General features: G+C 39.4%; 1 protein-coding gene across 4 annotated transcripts in view; it reads right to left on the reverse strand.

The window, feature by feature from the left end:
- Positions 1 to 17,888, reverse strand: part of STK38 (serine/threonine kinase 38) — a 66,516-nt gene that overhangs the window by 24,494 nt on the left and 24,134 nt on the right. For all 4 annotated transcript variants that reach the window (XM_049890689.1, XM_049890698.1, XM_049890676.1 and 1 more), the window contains 3 exons: positions 3,643 to 3,694; positions 2,426 to 2,548; positions 790 to 873 (listed from right to left, as the gene is read on the reverse strand). In XM_049890689.1, the coding sequence (XP_049746646.1) occupies positions 790 to 873; positions 2,426 to 2,548; positions 3,643 to 3,694 (259 nt within the window). The remainder of the gene's footprint in view (positions 1 to 789; positions 874 to 2,425; positions 2,549 to 3,642; positions 3,695 to 17,888) is intronic.

A 17,888-nucleotide genomic window follows, 5' to 3' on the forward strand; every position in this document is an offset into this window, starting at 1 on the left:
GGTGCTCTCCTTGCCGCTGGGTGGGTTTCTTTGCCCTCCTGTAGCATCTGACCTTCTACAGGACATCTGCTGTCATCACCAATGCAGCCTGTTCTTAAGTAGCCAGCTAAATTAAATTATATTTATAGAAAACCTGCACTCTTCCCTTTTTTTAATATAAAGTCTAATATTTAAAATCTTATTTATTTTATATAAAGTACTTATGCTTATCATAAATTTATTTGCAAAGTGTGTTTGGGTTTTAGAAAAGTGTTCTTAATCATCAAAGGAGAATCTGCACTGCTCTGCCATTTGCATTATATTTTTCTCAAATTCATTCAGAAACTGAAAGACTGGTCTCTTTTAGGTAGTACTGAGCTACCTGGTTTGGTCTACAGGATGCAAACGTATTAAGGCACATTTTATATGTTAAATCCCAAATTCTAATTCCTGGGCCCCAGTTCCAATTTCTCTCTCTCAACATTCCATAAAGACCATGCTACCACAGTAAGTGTGACTTCAAAAAAGGCTTAGAATCAAGTGGGTGACACAAATGACAGATGCTTCTCTAATAGGCTGCCAACTTTAAAACGATTGCATATAAACCATCAGCATTATTTGTAGTTTTAAAACACATGTAAGTGCTTCTTTGTTGGGAAAAAAAAAGTAGTATCATACGTATAGTCATACATGACAGAGCTAAAGGAAACTGTAATAAGATTATAAATTTCAATTAAGCAAAAAGAACCATTTTAGGAGACAAAAAAAATTCAAAACTTGACTAAAAGCACTGCTACAGTTGGGCTTTACCTGCTCTTTTTCAAGCATATCTGCTTTACGGAGTATTTTCATTGCATACACATGTCCTGTATCTTTCTTCTGAACAAGCCGCACCTAAAAGTTATTTAAAAAATGCCCAGTCAGAAGTTCACACTGCCATGCTAATGCTTTCAGGGGTTACTGCAAGGGATACTTAAAGTGAAAAGGTGTTACAGTTTTAATATAAGCAGCTAGCAGTTAACAGAGCAGGAAAAATGCCTTTCAGTGTTCCAAAAGGAACACATTACACAAAGCAAAGTCAATGCTAGAAACATCCTCAAACATCTCCACATTTGCGTACCCTCGGACCCCTATCTGAACAAACCAATCTAGTTAAAAATCTTCAGTTTGAACGTAAGGACTCATTACACCCCCGGCACGCTCATTCAATCAGCGCAGAAAAAAGTTAAATCATTACAACAGCATTTGAAACAAAAGCAAAAGCTTACACATAGGAAAAATGCCTGGAAGGAAAAAAACCTAAAATGTCTAATTAGAGAAATGCAGTATGTATGTGTATAATGTGTAACTTGGAATATGCCGTTTTCCTTTCTGTTCTTTTATGTTCCAACATTTTTAAAGAAAAGAGATAATTTGATGATGCAAGCCCCCATACATCCTGCCCTCCTCTCCTAAGATAATTGTGTATCCTTCTCCCCACACAGGCTGTCTTCTTTTTTTCTCCTGAGTCCCACATGGCCCTTCCCCACTGAACAAGCAAAAGGTCGTACTGTACCTTTCCCTCTCTCTCCAGGGGCCAAACCAGGGATTCTCAACGCTGGGATCAATTTCATCTTTCACCTGTGCCTTTGAACATGTACTCATATTTCCCCTGATTACTGGTTTTTAATAACATGCTGCTCCTTTTATACAAAGATGACACAACCATTGCATCAGTAGCTCCTTCACTTGGGGAGCTTTCCCTCAGCGGGAATGACCCTGCGCGGGCTTATGCAAACCCTCCCCAACAGACTGCTCTCGTGACCGAACAAGATGCATTTGCAGAACTAGCTCAGACAAGGTGCAAATGCTTTCAACTCTCCACCACTACCTATATAACTCCCTTCTATAAATTCGGTCTCCTAGGGCCATCTTTTCAGAGCTATGCCAATCTGGTGGGAAGAAATAAAGGATGAGACATGCTGTTGGTTTGTTCGTGGAGAGGCAGTGTGGTACTGGAAAAGCAGGGCTTTAAGGTCAGGAAGGCCTGGGCCAACTCCTGATCTCACTTCTTAGTGGCTGTGTGACATTGGGACATTATACAGCCCCTCTTAGACTTCATTTCATCATCTGTAAATTAAATTATTGCCAGGATTATAGGAGAGGGGCACTCAGTAAATAATCAATGTTTGTTTTCTTCTACCTTTCAACTCTCCCTCTAAATCAATACTTAAAGCACCAACATCATCTCTCGCAAAACAGAGACAAGCAATCAGAGATCTGGGACAGTGGAAAACGGAAGAGAGGACGAGGACAGAAAGAGCAGTCAGGACGTGGGCCTGACATACCTGACCCCCCCAGCCCCCGTATTTTTAACTGTATCAATAACATGAGCTCATGGTATGTCAGAAGCTTCAGAGAGTTCTGTGGTATTTTGCATCTGATAAGTAGATCTGGTGGTTTTTACCTCACCAAATGCGCCTCTGCCTATTACTTTTAAGGACTCAAAATCTTCCAGTCCAAGTCTTGTTCTCTTCAGACGAAGAAATTCTGTTTCCTTCCGAGCATGTGCTGATCTCCTGAGTCGTTTCTACATGTTTAAACAAGGAGGGAAGGAGGAAGAAGGAGCTGAAATTCTGAAACTGCAGCAAAGTCATATTTATGATTTGACCCAGCTAGAAATCGGGGTCACACTAAATGAGGCAAAATCCTTTCACCCATGAAAGCACCACAAAACCAAAAAAAATCAAACCTGTTGCTGTCGAATCGATTCCGACTCATAGTGACCCTATAGGACAGAGTAGAACTGCCCCATAGGGTTTCCAAGAAGCAGTAGGTACATCTGAACTGCTGACCTTTTGGTTAGCAGCTGAGCTCCTAACCACTGCACCACCAGGACTCCTACAAGGTCACTTCACCTTTCCTTGGCCTTCAGATGCAATAACCAAGCCTGAACAGATGGAGACCTCCTCTGAGGATTCTGATTAACCTACTTCAGTAATCCTTTAACTTTTCTAATGAAGGGGATAAACAATCAACATTTATTCTCCTTTAACCTTTTCTATAAAGTACGGCTTTCTATTGCCCTTTGAGTCTTTTACACATTGCAATTCATTTTATGCTCTACTATTCCTACAAATCCTGGGTATTTTTCACCATCTTCCTGGGTTCCGTGATTCATTCCTATTTTTTAAGGCACACTGCCACTACCATTTCAGCTCCTTACATAGTCCCTTGTTAACTATATCTTCTCCTACAACATCTGTGGGCACTGGGAGGAAGGGGTGAATCCACATGGGTATGTTGCCTTGATGCTGATTTCAGAAATTTCATTCAGAAATTTGCCCCACGTCTCATGGGGTCTTTTCAGTGAGTTCTCTAAGTATGCTACAATTTTCCCTTTTAAATTTTAATTTGATTTCACACCCCCCCTTTTTTTTCCCTTAAAATTCTAAATCTAATTAACTTATTGTAACTATGCCCAGAGAAGTCTTCCACTCCCAGGTAGCTAATAATTAACTTCTCCCTCTGCATGAGTGCCTGAATTCAGACGCGAGTAAGCCCTCGTAAATTCCTCTATCACAAAGCCAAAACTCTTCTCCTGGGCACCAAGGCTAACAACTTGCTGGACAAAACATGACCTGCCATGCTGGGTTTCAAGGAAAAATTTCCAATATTAATTACCTCTTCATCTTTTAAGCCTTCTTCTTCCATCACTTTTTCTAACTTCTTTTGTCTACAAAAAAAAAAATGCGGAATAACATTGGAATGATGCCTTTCTGAAAATTCTATACCGGTATCTGATTGTTTTTTGAAAAATGAAAAAAAAAACAGTAAATCTCAAAATGTTTCATTACAACAAAATTACAATTACTAATACAAGTGAAAAGATTCCCATTCTGTGTTAGTTCTACATCTTGAAAAAGATTATATAAGATGTTAAGGCAATAAACAGTCTTGTTTTAAAATGAAAAGTTCTCTCTCTCCCTCCCTTTTTTCATTTTCTTCAGCATTTCCTCCTGACCAAACCACGAACAGCTGGTATTTGATAACCTCTTACATAGAATGTTTCTCTCCCTCTCTCTGGTTGAAATCTACTTCCTTTGTTTGTACATCTTACTCCCCCTGCTTGCCACAAGCAAAGGGCAATAAACAACAAAGGTTAAGGCAGAATCTGGAGATTCAAGGGGAAAAAATGATCAAAAAAGGTGACTGGCACCACTATCAAAACTTAGGACTCCACGTCCTTGGAAACATAGCTTTAGTTTAACAAACTTCATCCAAGAATATTTTTGATCTGCAGTCTCATACTGATTTGATATAACTAAAAGAAACAAGTAAAACGCTTCATTACAACCAGCTCCACAGGACCTTTGTGTATTCAGCATAATACAAATCCAAGTGCATGGGCTGGAATCTCCCCTGCACCACTTACCCGCATTCCAGACAGACAGAACAATGTGAGCAAGCCAGGGAAGAGTAAAAGCCTGTGGAACGCTGAAGCAACAGCATGGAGTCTCGTGTGGCTGTGGCACACAGCAGGAAGGTTAGATTAGCTCCAAACTATGGAGGACTTCAAATGCCACACCAAGAATGTTCATCTTATTCTGTAGACAACTGACAGCTAACATAGGCTTGTGTGCAAAGGAGCGATGTGATGAGATCTCTATTTTAGAATGATAAGCAGCAGTAACGAGGATTTGATGGACTGGCAGGGAAAGCAAGTGAGAAAGAGCTGGGGCCAACTGAAAGTTACTGTAACAATTCACATATACAGCAAAGATCTGGAACTAAGGCTGGAAAACTGGAATGAAGTCAATGGAGCCATTGCAAAGATGAACAACTAGCAGTAGATGTCAAGGGGAAAGTCTCAGAATTTCTCGTCCAGGTAGATAATGATGCCAGTAACTAAGACAGGAAACATAGAGAGAGGAACATGGGAAAATAATGAGTTTCATTTTGGCCACTGAATATTTATTGAAATAATGTTGTTGTTGTTGTTGTTAGATGCCACTGAGTCGATTTCGACTCACAGCGACCCCATGTGACAGAGCAGAACTGCCCCACAGTGTTGTCTAGGTTGTAATCTTTACAAGAAGAGATAGCCAGATCTTTCTACCACGAAGCGGCTGGGTGGGTCTGAACTGTCAACCTTCCAGTTAACAGCTGAGTACTTAACCACTGTGCCACCAAAAACTCATTGCCATTGAGTCTATTCTGACTCATAGCAATCCTATAGGAGAGAGTAGAACGGCCCCATAGGGTTTCCAAGGAGTGGCTCATGGACTAAACTGTCAACCTTTCGGTTAACAGCCAAGCTTTTAAATCACTGCACCACCAGGGTTCCACTGTACCACCAGTGCTTCTTATTACAATAATAGTATTTAGTTAAAACAAACATATTGTTAGAAATCATATTACAAATCCACAAGATCAGACAATGAATAAGAATTTGTGTCCAAACTCTCAAGTAATGAAAAGAACTACCCTGATTCTTATGGAAAGAAGAAAGCACCTACATGGCTCCCAGTCTCCCTGCTTTTCTTCTCCTAGTTCTAAGGATATTTTGGTATATGCATCCATGTGAGCACATGTATTAGAGGGAGAAGGCTGCACTGGTACTTTCAGGAGTTTACATTAATTCCCTTTCAGGTTTAGGATAGGTGAAACAGGGAAGAGTGGGAAGAGCAAAAGCATAATATCATGGCAAAAACCAGTACAAAGAACTAAAGTATGGTCGGCTCTTTTTGTGCCTTTAGTCTCAAACGCTATCATACCTTCTGGCTACTTTTATGAGTGATCACACCAGGCTGGGCTAGAAGTCCATTGTGCCACAGAGATGTCTCATTCTGACTATATTTTAACTCTAAATATAAACAGAGAAGCTTCCCGCTACTTTACTGCAGGTATAATTAAGTTAGTTCCTGTAAAACACTTGTCTAGGAATGCAGTTATCAGAATTAATTTCCTGAATACAATCAGATTCTTTCATTACAGAAAATATTCAGGAAAAAACCTATCATGTAAAATTATCCATAGTAAGCAAAGGAGAATGAAGAACACTAAAGACAGAAGGAAAATATTAGCCCAAGAGACAAAAGGGCCACATAAACCAGAGACTCTATCAGCCCGAGACCAGAAGAACTAGATGGTGCCTGGCTACCACCAATGGCCACCTTGACAGGGAACACAGCAGACAGTCCCTGATGGAACAGGAGAAAAGTGGAGTGCAGAACTCAAATTCTAGTAAAAGGACCAGACTTAGTGGTCTGACTGAGACTGGAGGAACCCCAGAAGACATGCCCCCAGACTGTCAACCCAGAACTAAAACCATTCCCGAAGCCAACTCTTCAGACAAAGAACAGACTGGGCTATAAGACACAGAATGATACTCGTGAAGAGTGTGCTTCCCATTAGTTCAAGCAGACACACAGGACTAAATGGGCAGCTTCTGTTCAGAGGTGAGATGAGAAGGCAGAAAGGGACAGGAGCTGGTTGGACGGACACGGGAAATCCAGGGTGGGAAGGAGGAATGTGCAGTCACATTATGGGGATAGTAACTAGGGTCACATAACAATGTGGGTATAAATGTTTATATGAGAAACTAACCTGAGCTGTAAACTTTCACCTAAAGCATAATTAAAAAAAAAAAAAATTATCTATGGTACCGATTTACTAGACCAGGTCAACAAAGACTTCAAGGGCACTAAAAATAACAATTACAATTTAATAAAAGTAAGCTTGGATAATACTTAAAAGTGACCCCCTCCCCGCCGATGAGATGACACCAAGGAATTACTGTTAATTTGGTTAGCTTCAAGATGGCACTGTGGGTATACAAGAAAACATCCATTCGCTTCATGTATAAACTATCACATGGGAAAGTCATTTGCTCTTAAACTTTCACCTAATGCACAATAAAAAAGATTTTTTTAAAGAAAGAAAACATTCGTATTTTTAGAGATGCATACTAAAGCATATAGGATTGAAACAATGTTTGGAATTCGCTTTAAAACACAATAGCAAGGTAATTATGAGCCCAAGAGACAGAAAGGGCCACATGAGCCAGAGACTACATCATCCTGAGACCAGAAGAACTAGATAGTGCCCGGCCACAACCGATGACTGCCCTGACAGGGAGCAGGAGAACAGTGGGATGCAGACCCCAAATTCTCATAAAAAGACCAGACTTAATGGTCTGACTAAGACTAGAAAAATCCCGGCGGTCATGGTCCCCAGACCTTCTGTCGTCCCAGGACAGGAACCATTCCCGAAGACAACTCATCAGACATGGACTGGACTGGACAATGGGTTGGAGAGGGATGCTGATGAGGAGTGAGCTACTTGCATCAGGTGGACACTTGAGGCTATGTTGGCATCTCCTGTCTGGAGAGGAGATGGGAGGAGAGAGGGGGTTAGAAACTGGCAAAACGGTCACGAAAGGGGAGACTGGAAGGAGGGAGGAGGCTAACTCATTAGGCGGAGAGTAAGTGGGAGTATGTAGTAAGCTGTATGTAAGTTTATATGTGAGAGACTGGCTTGATTTGTAAACTTTCACTTAAAACAAAATAAAAATTATTTTTAAAAAACACAGTACCAAAAAAATAAAAATAGAATGAAAGAGATGAAGTAAATGTAGCAAAATCTTTGTAATTACTGAATCTGAGAAAGAAATGTATGGGAGTTCACTGTATTCTTGTTTCTACCTCTGTATGTGTTTAAAATTGCTCATACTGAAAAAGAAAAGCAGCCCCTGCATTTGGCGTGGTCTGCGGTCTCAGAGCCAGGTGAGCTAACACTCCAGCCTTTGGAGGAGGAACGCCTCCTTCCATTCAACTCCAGTGCATCAAACCAGAACCCTGGGGGACAGAGAGACACTTGTGTACTTAGAAAGCATACCCAACCTCGACCCGCCAATGCCTCCCATTCACTCCAAGTAGTAGCTGCGTGTGTGCCCATTTTCCATATGAGATAGCAAGTTCTTCTGAAGGCAAGGCCCCATGTGAATCCCCCTTCTCCACTAGGCATAGTGCTTTGTACACAGCAAATGTGGAAAATATATGTTGCTAAAAAAAATTTAAAAACTCAATCCATCACAATGCGCAATGAATGTTTGTAACTACTGCTTATAATCAATCACCCACTTCCCCTTTCAAAGCCTAGTTTAGGCTCTCCCTCCCAGCACAGGCTGAGTCAGAGGCAGGCAGGATGAGAGAAAAGGTTAGTCCACTCTACAAGCCAGGTGAGTTGACAGTATTTCTACTTTCTATTATAGGCAGGGAAATCCTGGTGGCATAGTGGTTGAGGGCTACGGCTGCTAACCAAAAGGCTCACAGTTTGAGTCCACCAAGCACTCCTTGGAAACCCCATGGAGCAGTTCTACTCTGCCCTATAGGGTCACTATGAGTTGGAAGTAACTCGAAGGCAATGGGTTTGGTTTTTGGGTTTTTATTAAGGCAGTCCCCAGGTTATGAATGTCCGACTTACATACAACCCGTAGTTATGAACCAACCCCTGTAAAGCCTATTATATTAAAAATTTGAGATACGTACAATAGTTCATAATAACAAACAGCGCTACTTTGTGTCATGCATCAAAACATCATTATTACTACATTATGTTAAAGATTTTCCAGTGTATCTGTGTTTCTTTAACATTTTTTATGCATAGAAAGGTACACTATATACTATATAAACATTTGACTAATATCAGATACTAACCATACCTAACTGTTCCGATTCACGTACAAATTTGACTTAAAGACAGGTTTAGGATGGAACTTGCTTGTAATCTGGGGACTGCCCATAATTAGACACTTATGTATCTATGAGGTTTCCACCTATCACATAAAAAAGCTTGAAAATCCTTGCTTTGACAGTTCCAGTTTTAGTTTACTTACTACTGAAGTGCTCTGTCAGTTACTGGGGGGTTTTTGCCTAGCAATAATAAAGCCTAAAATAGTCTTATCAAACTGCATTGAGAAACCAAAACAGAACTATCAACTCACATCTACAAGAAAGGGCACTATAGCTCCTGTCTGGAGGGGAGATGAGAAGGCAGAGGGGAACAGAAGCTGGTTGAATGGACATTGGAATACAGAGTAGACTGAAGGAGTGTACTGTCTTTTTTAGGGGGAGAGCAGCTAGGGGTATATAGCAAGGTGTGTGTAATTTTTGTATGAGAGACTGACTTGACTTGTAAACTTTCACTTAAAGCTCAATAAAAATTTTTTTTAATTAAAAAAAAAGAGCACCATACAACTATGCCAGAAGCTCTGATATTGAGAGTAGCTGTATTTGAAAATAACTACAGATATTCCCTGATTCATGACCTATTCAAGTTATAACAAGCCACACTTATGACCCTCAGGGGTTGTTTTGTACATCTTACTGTTAGTAATATATACCACATACAATACTGCAGCTTGTAATTTGCTGATATTATCAATTTCATGATTTACTAAAAACACTGCCACATAGATTTAGTTTGCTAAACTAAATCAGGAGCTTCAGTTGCTTGAAAGCATGGACCCAAAAGCTGACCACTCTCCTAAAGTCAAGAGGCGGATTCGGGAAGCAGTGAGATTTTACCGCGTGTCTTAGTTATCTAGTGCTGCTGCTACAATAGAAAATACCACAAATGAATGCATGGCTTTAGCAAACAGAAATTTATTTTTTCACAGTTTAGGAGGCTAGAAGTTAGAACTAAGGGTGCCAGCTCTAGAAGAAGCCTTTCTTTGTCAGCTCTGGGGGAAGGTCCTTGCTCATCAGTTTCTGTTTCTTGGCTCCTTAGAGATCTCCTTGTGTCTTGGCATCAATCTTCTCCCATCTCTCGTCTTGCCTGCTTCCTTAAACTCTTTATATCTAGAAGAGACTGACTCAAAATACATCCTACATTAACCCTGCCTCACTAACATATCAAAGACAACCCATTCCCAAAAGGGATTATAACCACGGGCAGAGAGGTTAGGATTTACAATACATATTTTGGGGGGGACATAATTCAATCCATAATACTGTGAAATATATGAAGGAAAAAAGAAAAGGACCATACAGACAACTCTAATTTTCTGACTAGAAACACCATCCCCACTCCTAGGGATAATACAGAAATCCAGAACCTTCCACAAGCATAGTTATTACCGCAACTGACGAAATGCCAACATCGTCCAATTCTTTTTCATCCTTGAAGTAAATTTTCATGATTTGTATATTTTTTATGTATTAATTAAAATGTATTTGTAAGTTTATATATAATGTTTCCAGTCCCCAAAGACAAATAAAGATCGGATTTATAAAGATACTGATAATAAAGCACAATAATAATGAAAACTAAAAAAAATTTTTAAAAACATGAGGTATTCAATGTACATCAAAACCAACCTACAACAGAGTTGTCAGAACTGAACTCCGTCGTAAGTTGGGGACTACCTGTATTCCCAACAGAGTTCACATTCCTGGAGGTATACTGTGCAATTTTATGTTTGAATTCCCATGGTCCTGACACAGGACACGGTGCAGTCAGTGAACAGCAGCTGGGCACCACCAGGTATAAAATGCCTTGCTATTCTGCATAAGCCCATTGCTGTGGAATGATTCTGACTCATGGTGACCCCACCACGTATGTCAGAGTAGAACTGTGCTCCATAGAGGTTTCCATGGCTGATTTTTTAGAAATAGATTGCCAGATCTTTGTTTCAAGGCACCTCCAGTTGGACTTGAATCTCTCAACTTCCTGTTAGCCGCTGAGCGCGTTACTGTTTGCACCACCCAGGGAATCCATGTTTAAGTTCAAATTATATCTCTCATGCAAATTATGATTTATACCCTCATGAGGAATGTGGATGCAAAAGCCCTAACAAAATATTGTCATACTGAATCCAGCAATAATAAAAAAGTTAATGCATTATGACCAAGAGGGTTTTATTCTAGAATTGTAAGGTTAGTTTGGAAACCCTGGTGGCGTAGTGGTTTAGTGCTACGGCTGCTAACCAAAGGGTCGGCAGTTCGAATCTGCCAGGCGCTCCCTGGAAACTCCATGGGGCAGTTCTACTCTGTCCTATAGGGTCGCTATGAGTCGGAATCGACTCAACAGCACTGGGTTTGGTTTGGTTTGGGTTAAGGTTAGTTTAACATTAAAAAATCAGTTCAGGTAATTCATCACACTAACAGAATAAAGGAGAAAAAAACCTATGTTCGTTTCAATAGGTGCAGAAAAAGCATCTGACAAATTCAGCACCCGCTCATGATAAAAACTTGCAGTAAAATGGGAACATTAGAGAACTTCCTCAACTTGACAAAGGGCATCTTTGAAAAACCTACAGCTAACATTATAACTAATAGTGAAATAGTGAGAATTTCCCCCCTTAAACTGGGAATAACCACTAGCACTTCTATTCAACATTGTACTAGAAGTCCCAATCAGTACAATAAGGCAAGAAAAAGTGAAAAAAGGAAAGGAAGAAGTACAGCTATCTCTATTTGAGTATGACATGATTGTCTACATAGAAAATCCTAAGACATCTACAAAACAACTACTAGAATAAGTAAATTGCCAAGCTGCAGGATACACCGTCAATATACAAAAATCAACCGTATTTCTATATACTAACAAGAATCAACTGGAAAATGGCATTTTAAATATTCATTTACAATAGCATCCAAAAATAGTTAGGGGGACCCTAAGGACAAGAAGGAAGAGTGCTGACATTTCATGGGGTTATTAACCAGTGTCATAAAACAATATGTGTACTAGCTGTTTAATGAGAAACTAGTTTGCTCCGTAAGCCTTCAACTAAAGTACAATAAAAAAAAAAAAAAAGGAATAAATGAACAAAAGACACGATACTATTACAAAGTCCATCCTTCCCAAGTTAATGTATAGATTCAACGCAATCCCAGTAATAATTCCATCAGGCTTTTCCATAAAAACTGAAAACTGATTCTAAAATTTATATGGAAATGCAAAGAGCCTGGAATACAAAAAGCAATCTTGAAAAAAAAGAACAAAGTCGGACGACTTACTCTACCTGATTCAAGACCGACTTACAAAGCTTTCAAGACAGTGTGACATGTCATAAAGACAGACAAATAGATCAATGGTACAGACCAGAGTCCAGAAACAGATTACCACATACCATCGCTTGATTCTGACAAAAGTGCTTACGCAATCTAATGCAGAAGGGAAAATGGTACAAATGGTACAGGAACAACTGGTATCTATAGGAAAAAAAGCAATCTCAACCTCCACCTAATGCCACATGCACTTATTAATTCAAGATGGATCACAGAAATAAACATAAAAATTAAATCAATAAAACTTCTAGAAGAAAACATAGAAAAATATCTTTGTGACGTGGGGGAGGCAAAGGTTTTTTAGAGAGGTGACAGAGTGTAAAAACTTTAAAGAAAAAAATGCTAAATTAGGTTTCATCAAAATTAAAAATTTCTGCTCATTTAAAGACACAATTAAAAAAATAAATAGGAAACCCACATGCTAGGTGAAATTATTTGTAATGAATATATACGACAAAAGACTGATACCTACAATATACAAAGAACTACTCAATAATAAAGATAACTCAATTTTTTTTAATGTTCAAAAAAACTGAATAAACTCTTCAGGAGTTTAACATTTTTTATGCATAGAAAGATGTACAAATAGCCAATTAACACAGTAAAAAAAAAAGTCAACAACACTAATCATCAGGGAAATGCAAATTAAAACCACAGTGAGATACCACAAAGCATCCACAAAAACAGCTGAGGTTAAAAGGCTGACAAAACAAATGTTAGCAAAGATGTAAAGCAACTAGAACACGCATACATTGTTCTCAAGACTGTGGAAAAAAGGTCTGGCAGTTTCCTATAAAATTAAAAATATGTCTATATAATACTGTAATGGTAGACACATGGCATTAAGCATTTGTCAAAATCCATAGGGCTGTACAAGACAAAGATTGACCTAATGCAAACGATTGACTTTATTTAAGAAAAACGTATCAATGTTGGTTCACCAATTGTAACAAATGTACCACAGGAACGCAAGATGTTAATAGAAAGAACTTGTCGGGGGGAGGTAGTATATGGCAATTCAGTGTACTTTCTGCACAATATTTCTGTAAACCTAAAACTGCTCTAAAAAATAAAATCTATTAAAAAAATATACACCCCAAATAAGCAAAGCACTACTGAAGAAGAACAAAATAGGAGGCTTTCCACTTCCTGATCTCAGAACCCACAATATGGTTATGGTAGTCAAAACCGCCTGGTACAACAACAGACACACAGACCAATGGAACAGAATTGAGAGCCCAAAAGTAAGTCCATCCACCTACGGAGAACTGATCTTTGACAACGGGCGGAAATTCATAAAATGGGTAAGAGACAGTCTCTTTAACAAACGGTGCTGGCAAAACTGAACATCCATTTGCAGAAAAATGAAACAGGATCTATATCTCACACCATATATAAAAACTAACTCAAGATGGATCAAAGATCTAAATGCAAAATCTAAAAGTATAAAGATCGTGGAAGAAAAAACAGAGGCAAACCTAGGAGCCTTAATTTATGACATAAATAGACTATCAAACATAACTAAAAATGCACAAACAGCAAAAGATAAACTAGGCAACTGAAACCCTAAAAGTTAAACACCTACGTGTATCAAAAGACTTCACCAAAAAAGTAAAAGAGAACCTACAGACTAGGAAAAAATTTTTGGCTAAGACACATCTCACAAGGGACTAATCTCTAAACTTTATAGAAAACTTCAACACCTCAACAATGAAAAGACAAACAATCCAATTAAAAAATGGGCAAAGGGTATGAACAGGTACTTCACCAAAGAAGACATTCAGGTGGCCAACAAATACATGAAGAGATGCTTGCAATCATTAACCGTTAGATTGATGGGAATCAAAACAACTATGAGGCACTATCTCTCCCTGGCAACAACCGCAATGATCAAAAAAAAACAGAAAATAACAAATGTTGGAGAGGTTGCAGGGATACTGGAACACTTATACACTGCTGGTGGGATTGTAAAATGGCAAAACCACTATGGAAAACGATACGGCATTTCCTTAAAAAGTTAGAAATATATGGAGATACCAGATGATCCAGCAATTCCACTACTAGGTATATGGATCCTAGAGAAATAAGAGTGGTGATATAAATAGATACATGTACACCCATGTTCCTTGCAGCACTATTCACAACAGCAAAAAGACGGAAACAACCTAAGTGCCCACCAACAGATGAAAGGATAAACAAATTATGGTACATACACACAATGGAATACTAACAAAAAAAAACCGAAACCCACTGCCATCAAGTCGATTTTGACTCACGGCAACCTTACAGGACAGAGTAGAACTGCCCCACAGGGTTTCCAAGGAGCACCCAGTGGATTCGAACTGTGGCCTTCTGCTTAGCAGCCATAGCTCTTAAGGACTACGCCAACAGCGTTTCCAATAGACTACACAATGATAAAGAACAAAGATGATTCCGCAAAACAACATGGATGAATCTGGAGGGCATTATGCTGAGTGAAGTAGGTCAATCACAAAAGGACAAATACTATGAGACCACTATTATAAAAACTCATGAAAAGGTTTACACACAGAAAAAAAAAAAAAACAAACTTTGATGGTTACGGGTGGGGTGGGGGGGAAATCATTAACTAGATAGTAGACAAGTGTTAACTTTGATGAAAGGAAAGACAACACACAATGTAGGGGAAGTCAGCATAACTTGACCAAGGTAAAGCCACAGAAGCTTCCTAGACATATCCAAATACCTTGAGGGACCGAGTTACCGGGGAGGAGGGATAGGGAAACTCGGGGAACATCTAAGTCAACTGGCATAACATAGTTCATAAAGAAAATGTTCTACATCCTACTTTGGTGAGTAACATCTGGGGTCTTAAAAATTTGCGAGCAGTCATCTAAAATGTATCTATTGGTCCCATCACATTCAAAGCAAAGAAGAATGAAGAAATCCAAAGACAAAAGGAAAATATCAGTCCAAAGGACTAATGGACCACATAAACCTGAGCCTCTACCAGCTTGAATCCAGAAGAACCAGGTGGTGCCCAGCTACCACCACCAACTCCTCTGACAGGGATCACAATAGAGGGTTTCACACACAGAAAAGAAAAATGTAGAACAAAATTCAAATTTACAAAAAAAAAAAGACCAGACTTGCTGGTCTGACAGACACTGGAAGGACCCCTGAAACTATGGCTCCTGGAAACCCTGCTAATACAGAACTGAAGCCACTCCCAAAGTTCATCTTTCAGCCAAAAATCAGAAAGGCCTATAAGACAAACAACACACCAGTGAGGAACATGCTTCTTAGTTCAATCAAGTATAGGAGACCTAATGTGCTACACCTGCTCAAAAGCAAAGAGGAGAAGGCAGGAAGGAACAGGAAATCTGGACAAATGGACACAGGAAACTTGGAGTATAAAGGGAAAGGGGGAGAGTGCTGACACACTGCAGAGATTGCAACCAATGTCATAAAACAATTTGTGTGTACATTTTTGAATGAGAAACTAATTTGCACCGTAAACTTTCAGCTAAAATAAAATTTAAAAAATGCTGGCGAGAGTGTAGGGAGACTAGAACTCTCTTATATTGCCGGAGGGATTGTAAAATGGTAAAACCACTATGGAAAACAGTATAGCGCTTCCTTAAAAAGTTAGAAATACACAGAGATACCAGATGATCCAGCAATCCCACTACTAGGTATATGGATCCTAGAGAAATAAAAGCAGTGACATAAATAGATACATGTACACCCATGTTTGCTGCAGCATTATTCACAACAGCAAAAAGATGGGAACAACCTAAGTGCCCAGCAACAAATGAATGGATAAACAAATTATTACATACGCACAGTGGAATACTATGCAGTGTTAAAGAATTATGACAAATCTGTAAAACATCTCACAATATGGATGATCCTGGAGGACATTCTGCTGAGTGTAGTAAGTCAATCACAAAAGGACAAATATTGTATGAGACTACTATTATAAAAAGTCAAGAAAAGGTTTACACACAGAAACATTCTTTGATGTTATCAGGAACGGGAGGGAAAATCACTAACTATATAGTGGACGCATTAACTTGGGCAAAGGAAAGGGCAACACACAGTAAAGAAGTCAGCACACCATGACCAAGGCAAGACGACACTGGGAGGTATGCAAGAGTAAAAAGTAACAAGGGTAAATACTATTGCACACACAATTCTGCAATAACAGTAACAAACAGTAATTTATGACTGGATACAAAGGTAGATATGTAAGCTGAACAGGTGTGGGACAGCGTATGGGAGTACACCCACAAGCATATATAGGTCTGGCAGAGGTATTTCCATATGCATATCTGCATATGCTGCAAGATATCCATGTATATAGTAGAGAACACAGGATAGGAAGTTGGAAAAGCTTCTTAGGCATAACCAAACACCTTGAGGGACTGAGTCACTGGGCTTGAGGGCTTAGGACCATAGTCTCAGGAGAGATCTAGGTCAATCGGCATAACCTAGACCATAAAGACAATATTCTACATCCTACTTTGGTGGGTAGCGACTGGGGTCTTAATAGTTCATGAGCAGCCGTACAACTACGGCCTCTTCCGGTCCTCAGCAAAGATGAGTGAAGAAAATCAAAAACTCAAGGCATCAATTAGTCCAAAGGACTAACAGACTACACGAACCACAGCCTCCACAAGCCTGAGACCAGAAGAACTAGATGGTGCCTGGCTACCACTACTGATGGAGATCATAACAGAAGTCCTGGACAGAGTAGGAGAAAAATGTACAACAAAATTGAAATTCATAAAAAAGACCAGACATATTGGTCTGATAGAGACTGGTGGAACCCCCAAGACTATGGCCCACAGACACCCTTCAAATCTGGAACTGAACCCACTCCCGGAGATCACCTCTCAGCCAAATAATAGACAGGCCTATAAAGTGAACGGTAACACCCGAGGAACGTGCTCCTCAAAACAATCAAACGTACAAGACCAAAAGGGCAGCACTTGCCCAAAAGCAAAGTTCAGAACACAGGAAGGGGCAGGAAAAGATGGGCAAATGGAAATGGGGGACCCAGGTGGGAAGTGGGCAGAGTGCTGTCACATTGCAGGGGTTGCAACTAATGTCATGAAACAAAATGTGTATAAACTGTTGAATGGACTAATCTGCTATGTAAACTCTCACCCAAACCACAATAAAATGTTCAAAATAATAATAATATACAAAAATTAAAATATGGTATACTTCTCCAAATGCAAAGATGTCACTTGAAGGACTCAGGTGTGCTTGACCAAAGTCATGGTGTTTTCAATCGCCTGATACGCATATGAAAGCTAGACAATGAATAAGGAAGACCGAAGGAGAATCAATGTCTTTGAATTATGCTGTTGGTGAAGAACATACCATGGACTATTCCAACAAACAAATCTCTCTGGGAAGAAGTACAGCCAGAATGTTCAATAGAAGCAAGGATGCCAAGACATTGTCTCACAGACTTTGGACAGGTTATCAGGAAGACCAGTCCATGAAGAAGGACATCATGCTTGGCAGAGCTGAGGGTCAGCGAAAAAGAGGAAAACCTCAACAAGATGGACTGACACAGTGGCTGCAACAATGGGGAGAGCTTCCAAAAAACAACCCTACAGCAAACATTATACATGATGTTAAAATACCGACTTTTTTTCCCTTATCAATCAGAAACCACATGGAATCAGAGAACTACTGTGACCATCTCTTTTCACCACTGTGATGGCGCTCTTGGACAGTACAGAAAGGCAAGAAAAAGAAACAAAAGGTCTAAGAAGTGAAAATGAAAAATGAATACTATAATTATTTACAGACTTCACTTTATGCATCTCTTCATTTGTATCCTTTCTTCTATAACAAAAC

Source organism: Elephas maximus, chromosome 1 (genome assembly GCF_024166365.1).
Source record: "Elephas maximus indicus isolate mEleMax1 chromosome 1, mEleMax1 primary haplotype, whole genome shotgun sequence".
Classification (NCBI taxonomy): Eukaryota; Metazoa; Chordata; class Mammalia; order Proboscidea; family Elephantidae; genus Elephas; species Elephas maximus.